The sequence below is a fragment of the Psittacula echo genome (genome assembly GCF_963264785.1).
Source record: "Psittacula echo genome assembly, chromosome: 4".
Classification (NCBI taxonomy): Eukaryota; Metazoa; Chordata; class Aves; order Psittaciformes; family Psittacidae; genus Psittacula; species Psittacula echo.
In genome coordinates this window covers 48464285-48471134 of record NC_137738.1, presented here as the reverse complement: position 1 = coordinate 48471134, position 6850 = coordinate 48464285, and the positions used below count along the sequence as shown (strand labels likewise).

At 50.8% G+C, this 6850-nt stretch overlaps 1 protein-coding gene across 1 annotated transcript; it reads left to right on the top strand.

Moving 5' to 3' along the window:
- Positions 1-545: 545 nt before the first annotated feature.
- Positions 546-2596, top strand: TCF21 (transcription factor 21; the record flags this gene model as incomplete). The annotated part of the gene is made up of 2 exons (XM_080616700.1): positions 546-995; positions 2507-2596. The coding sequence occupies 2 exons, from the start codon at positions 546-548 to the stop codon at positions 2594-2596; spliced, it is 540 nt and encodes a 179-aa protein (XP_080472826.1).
- Between the last annotated feature and the right edge of the window lie 4254 nt (positions 2597-6850).

Sequence of the window (6850 nt, the reverse complement as noted above, 5' to 3'; positions counted from 1 at the left end):
GGGAGGGGGAGAGCAACCCTGGGCTGGAAAGGGAAGTGGGGAAGGAGAAGAGGAGGAGGAGGAGGAGAAGGAGGAGGAAAGGGGAGGATAGAAAGAGCAGCGGAACAGAGTGAGTTGCTTTGCTCTAGTTGTGAAGATTTGAATCCCAGCTCTGAGCTCTCGGCAAAGGCTTGCCGGGATACCTCATCCCCTGTCCTGTGCAAAGGTCTGTGATTGGGGACGTGGTGTGCTCGGCGGGCAGGGCCCCTCCCCTGGGCTGGATCCGCCTCTCATCCCCTAGATAAATTACTAGTGTCCTCACTAAATTCCTCGGCTTTCTAGCTCTCTCTCCCCCTCTCTCACATACACTCACTCCCTCCCTCAAACACGGGCAAAGCGGGGCTGGGGGGCGGTATCGTGCCTTAGAGCCGGGGGGGCGGGAAGAGGAGGAAAATACTGGCGCCCCTTCTCTCCTCCACTGCCTTGAAGTAGATTTGAGGAGCTGCCCTTCCTCCTCCCCCCCCCCCCTTCCCCCATCCCGCTGGTCCTTTGGCATCTTCCAGACCATGTCCACTGGGTCCCTCAGTGATGTGGAAGATCTGCAGGAGGTGGAGATGCTGGAGTGCAATGGCCTGAAAATGGATACTAACAAAGAGTTTGGGGCGTCCACCGAGAGCAACGAGGAGGGATCCAATGGCGAGAATGGCTCCCCTCAGAAAGGGAGAGGGGCCTCGGGCAAGAGGAAGAAAGCTCCCCTCAAGAAGAGCCCTTTAAATGGAGTGAGCCAGGAGGGAAAGCAGGTCCAGAGAAATGCTGCCAACGCCAGGGAGAGGGCAAGGATGAGGGTCCTTAGCAAAGCCTTCTCCAGGCTTAAGACCACCCTGCCCTGGGTACCTCCAGACACCAAGCTTTCCAAACTGGATACCTTGAGGTTGGCCTCCAGCTACATTGCTCACCTGAGGCAGATCCTGGCCAATGACAAGTATGAAAACGGCTACATCCACCCAGTCAACCTGGTAAGTCACAGCCCGTCGGGAACGGGCACTCTCTATGCATGTGTGTGCCTGGGGAGAGGGATGGAGCATGTGCGGGGAGAAACCTACCCTGGCCTTCTCACAGAAAGTCTGGTGCCAGTGTGGTGGCAAGGGGCACTGTGCAAGGGGACAGGCTTACAGCTGCCCTCACACCCTGTGCCCTGAGAATTGAATCGCTCTGGCCCTATCTGCTGCTCCTAGCAATCCCCTCCTGAGGCAGGCAGGGGCCACGCTGGCCACAGCTAAGGCAGGGACAGGCTTTACCTACCCCAGAAATGCCTGGAAAACCTCAACAGGTTGATGGCAGATTTCTACCTGCAAGTGGGCTGGTGTAGGAATTTGGCTAGAGAAAGGCATGTTTTAGGAAGGACCCAAGCCAAGGACCTACATTTATTCTTATATCTTCTCTCTACCCTAGCATTTCCTCCCATAACAGTTCTCCCAAGCCCTAGCAAAAGACTCAGTTTTTGGGGCTCTGCACTCAGCCACTCAGATTTGCTGGGTCCAGGATGTTTCTTCTACCCCTGTAAACTGGCAAAGGAGAAATAAAGACCAAGGAGGGGTGTCCGGCCCAGACTCCGCAAAACCTCCCCGGGCTGTGCAGTGTCCCTCCTGCTGCTCCCACCACCCAGAGTTTCCCTGAACAGCCCGGGGTCTCCCCACCGTACCCAGCCACCAGAAACATCCAGTTTCCAGCTCTAAAAGTACATGCAAATGATGCAAACCGAGAGTGGGCAAGATCTGCCTGGGCTCTTTTTAGACATAAAGCCTTTACATTGCCCACACATGTGGACCCCGCCAGATAAAGGGACCACAGAGAGAATCTGGGGATGTTTCACTGGGGTCCGGCTCTGCTTTTTGAGCTCTGGACTCTAGGGGAAAGTACATTACCCGCTGTGTCATCTGATAAGGGCCTGGAAGCTTTTTTTTTTTTTTTTTTTTTTTTTTTTTTTTTTTTGCTAGAAACAATATCATCAGCACAACACCACCGGGAAAAAATAAAGTAAAACAAAAACAACACCCAGTTCATATATAACACACACACATACATCCCTGCACAGAGGCACACCAAAGCAAGCCCCCCAAGGGGCGGGAGGCCAGGGAGGGCGGCCGGGGGATGCATGGCGGCTCCTGCGGGGAAGAGCCCCCACACCAGCCGAGGGGACGCGGACCTGCCTGACGCAGCCGGCGCGGCTCCTTCTGCCCTCCGGCCGCGGATCAGACGTGCTCCGCCGCCCCGAGGATGCCCGCGGGGAGCCCGCCGGGGCCGGGAGGCGAAGCGGCAGCAGCCGCCGGGGAGAGGTGGAAGGGCTCTCGCCGAAGCCGGCGGCGAGTGCCCCGGCCCTAGCCCCGCGGAGCGCTGCCAGATGCGGGCCCAAGCGGTGGATGCCAGGCTCGGTTCCCCGGGGCGCTCCAGGGCTGGACACAGGCGTTGCAATGTCCATTTTTCCGCGTGTAACCCCCTTCCCACCCGTATCTTTTCCTGGCTACAGACTTGGCCTTTTATGGTAGCCGGCAAACCCGAGAGTGACCTGAAAGAAGTGGTGAACACAAACCGCTTGTGCGGCCCGACGGCATCCTGAGCCCCGGCGGCCGGGCCAGAAGCGACCCGGCGCGGCCGCGGAACGGGCGGCGGGAAGGGCGGGAACAGGCCGTGGCCCCGCCGCTGCCCCGGGTCCCGCGCAGGACGACGGGGAGCGCCGCTCCCCGGCGCAGAGGAAACCGAATGTGCAAAGACTCCAACCCGAGATATGCCGACTTTATTTAACTTTATTAAATGCGTGTACAGTCGAGTGTCCTGCACCAACAGCCTTGCTGGTTCAAGTGCTACTAAAGACATAGATCAAACAAAACCTACCACGCGTGTATCTTTAGTCTGAGACCTGTGAGATACGTGGATGCCTAGAAAAACTGACTTTGACAGTCATCTCTATGGAGTAATTCACCCTAAAGATATATAGATATATTTTCTTCAAGCAGGTTCTGCTCTATTTCTGTGAATAAACCTTCCTTTCCACTGAACACAGAGCAGTGTAATGTTCGTTTCTGACTCTCGTCTCGGCAGGGAAAGACCGCGCTGCAGGGAGCCCGCCTCTCCGCACCGGGACCCGGCCGGGCTGCTACCCCGAGGCTAAAGATTTGGAGCAAATCCCTGGAGGGAGCCTGGGGGAGATGGGCCCGCAGCCCGTCCTCGCCGCGGGAGCCCGGCCGAGCCCTGGAGCCCGACAGCCCCCACCCCGCCACTCCGCGCCGCTCCGCGGGGACGGGCACAGCTATCTATGGATGAAGTACAGTTTGTCCTGGGTCCTGGGAAGTCTTAAGTTAAACATCTTCCCGCTATCGATCAGCGCGCGCGTGAGAGATGAGGCCGAGATAAACAGGAGAGCGGTGCGCTCCCCCTGCACCGGCAGCGGCCGCCGGCAGCTGATGCGCCAGATCCCACCGCGCTGTTTAATGTTTCAGGGTTATGACCGCACTGTTTACAAGACGTCTTCGGTTATTTATACTGTTATTATTAGCAGAGGGGCTTTAAATTTCCGTTTCACTTGCTCTCTCAATACCGTCCCTCGGTTCCGTTTGATATCTGGGTCCCTTTGGGCCGAAAGCCGGCGAGAGGCAGCGCACTGCCGGGGGGCGGCGGGGGTTGCAGGGGGATCGGACCCTCCCAGGAGCTGCCGCCCCCCGGGACCCCGACGGCGGGCGAGGGCTGGGTTATGTTGATTCTCCCATCCGCTTTACCCCCTGAGATAACCGGGTGAGGCAGAGTGTCCTTCAGGCGACCCGAATTCACCAGCCGGGTTCACGCGTGGGCTAGGCTTAATTAAAGCAGCTTGCCGTGAGGAGGGGGATGTGCAAGCACTTCGGCCCTCGTTACAGAAAGGGCCAGGGCCTGCTGTATGGTCCTAATGGTTTTGAGGGGGAGAGACGTTTAATTTCACTGTTTCGCAGCCTTATCTCACCCCGCATAACTAAAAGCGGACCTCCTCGCCTGGGCTGGCCACGGGCACACTACTGCCGTGAGCGGGGTGTGCCAGCTGAGACACGCAGTTTGGCTGACTTTACTGACAAAAACATCACCTTGAACAGCCACGGCTCTGGCTGAAGAGATGAGCAACTCCGGTAAGCACAGCTGAAAGGGCTGGTCTTTTCGCCACAGGCATTGGGAAATTCAGTGGGAATCGCTGTTCTCTTAAAATAGAGCCCGCCGACCTTAAGCTAAATGCAAATGAAAGATTCATCACATGCACAAATACCATTTTAACCACTAAATTGAAATTATTTGTTGGATTTAACCACTAAAAATCTCGACTTAAATCCATACTAACTAATGCCTGCTTGAGACTCACAGCAAGGTGCTGTTCCCTTTCTAGAAGCTGACGGGAATCTGAGATACGCATAAAATTCAGAGTTAAACTCTTAATATTCTCACAGGTGCTTCTTTTGCCACCCTGCTTTGCGATGTTTACTAACTGCACTCAGCATCCTTCCCACCCTTTTGAGTTAGCCACAGTCAATGTTCATTTGCCACCTGAAACCCAGCACGGAGGAAGAGAAGGAAGAAATGCAACAGTCCCCCATGAAATGTGAGGAGCACAGCTGCAACCACGTGCCAGGAGCTGCCATGTAAGCGGACTGTAAGAGGAGGCTGTAGACACTGTTATTCCTTGTGCTGCTCTTCACTTTATCTAGCGGTCTAGCTTGCAAGCTTCTTGGGGACTAAACTATTCCTCAAGCATCCTCCACTTTCCTGAGTCCTTGCTTCTGAGCAATGGTTCAGCAACAAATAAATAGGCAAAAAGCAACAAGCAACAAATAAAAGCAACCAGCAGTACACAGAAAGGTAAATATGATGGGTTTAGTCTGATGATAAAATGATCAGTGGCTTTATCTCCATTTTGAAAACAACCAATGTATTTTCCGGAGGTGTTTGTGTGGCTGGGAACTCCTGGTCCACTGACTTCATGTGTACGGGCGCAGCACTCATGGTGTTGGCAGCTGACTTCAATGGCCAAATTTCTTAGATGAATCAAGAGCCCTGCCACGTATCTCAGGAGAATCGTTCATTCCTGCTGTTTAGTGCAATTTTAGAGAAAAATATTTGCAAACAGAAAATGTGTGTTTAGTCTGCATGAAGCAAATGATGATTTTGAAAGGAAATGTGCTAAGGGAAAACAGTTTAAATATCAATGATTTTAAAGAAAATATGTTGTTTTCTTGCTTTTCTGTACAAAGTGATGCATTTCAGTATTTACCAAAATATACCTCTATCCCTTCTTCATGTGGAAACAAAACTGACTTATCTTTCTGTATCTACGTGGATGTAGATGCAGCTGCATGAGTGTCTGTATACATTCCCTTCTAATAAGGTTTGAACTCACTGCCTGATTTCAACTGAATTTGACAGAGGTCTCAAAGGTAACTAAATCGACCTTTTTTTTTTTTTTTTTTTTTCTGGTGAGCTAAATAGAGAAAATAAAAACCAAAATCTTTAAATTCTGCAACTAAAGGGAAGGTTTCAACATGAACTCAGCCCTTATCAGACACCTGAGCATACAGAGCAGGGTGCCAGCTGTAGATGAAGCTTCAAATGCCAGCTTCAGTGCCAGTTCACAAGTTCATGGAAAACCTGCTTATGGGCCTTAAGATAAGAATTCTGTAAAAATAGTTCAGTCCCATCTGATTTTAATACTTTTTTTTTCTTTTTTTGGAAGGAAATCCAGTTCCACCCAGCTACTTCGCAACCATTTTTCAGGTCAGCTAGAGACAGAAAAAACATTTTACTTGCAGAGCTACACTCAGTGGTTGGGCTCCTGGGTTTGGTGCTCCTCTTGTACTGCTTATAAGTTTTCACAGTCCATAAGGTCTTTAGGAGCAAGCATTTTTCCATCCCTTACAGAAGATTTTAGGCTTATCTTATCCTCTCACTGGGATAGAAATCCGCCAGCCTGAACTATCAGCAGAGCAAGAACTGCACTTCGCAGACACCTGCACAATGCCTTCTTGTCCCGGGCGCTGCCTGAGGCAGCGAGGTCACAGGGAAGGTTGTGCCCCCGAGCTGCGAGGTGCACAAGAACATACGCTAATAGCTTATTCTTTAAGTGCCTCCAACATCAAAATTCCCAGCTTATGTCAAAAATTAAGAGACAGAAACTCTGTGTGGTTCCCTCTGTAAGGAAGCTGGTTTGAATTCTGGATATAATTACCAGATCACAAGCACAGGTTTGTTTGAAGCATTTGTATAGGTAACCTCACAGTCATATCTGCCCCGAAAAACATGCTTCTCTTGAAAATGAACCATGTATGTTTTTCAAAAGGTAATCTTTCCTGAAACCTCATTGTCATTGCCGTTCATTTGTATTTGTAGTTAAAACAAAAAAAAAACAAAAAAAAAAAAAAACAAAAAAAAAACCAACCCAAAGCAAAAGATCTTAGCTAATTGCAGGAAATTATGTCTGCAGAAAAGATATCTGAAAATGAAAAAACCCTCAGATACATCAGGTGTACAAGTGGAGGGTATAATCTAATAAAACTGCAGGATATTTCTAATTTCTGTCTGGATATCTGAATGTAGATTTTCTCTCATAGTCTCCCTAAAAGAACAGTTTTTCAAAAGAAATTTCAATGACATTGAAATGAAATTCAGTTTCAATGAAACTGAAATTTGTGGCAGCAAGCAACAGAGCATTTTGTAATTTCCATGTATGTACACACCTAGTAAAACCTCCATACAGAGATTCTCCCATCAGGAAGCAATTCAAATTGTCCATGTCCACTGCTGGTCCGTGTTGCACTGACTATTCCGGTGTTAAGGCTGTGCTGCCAAATGCAGGCCCACA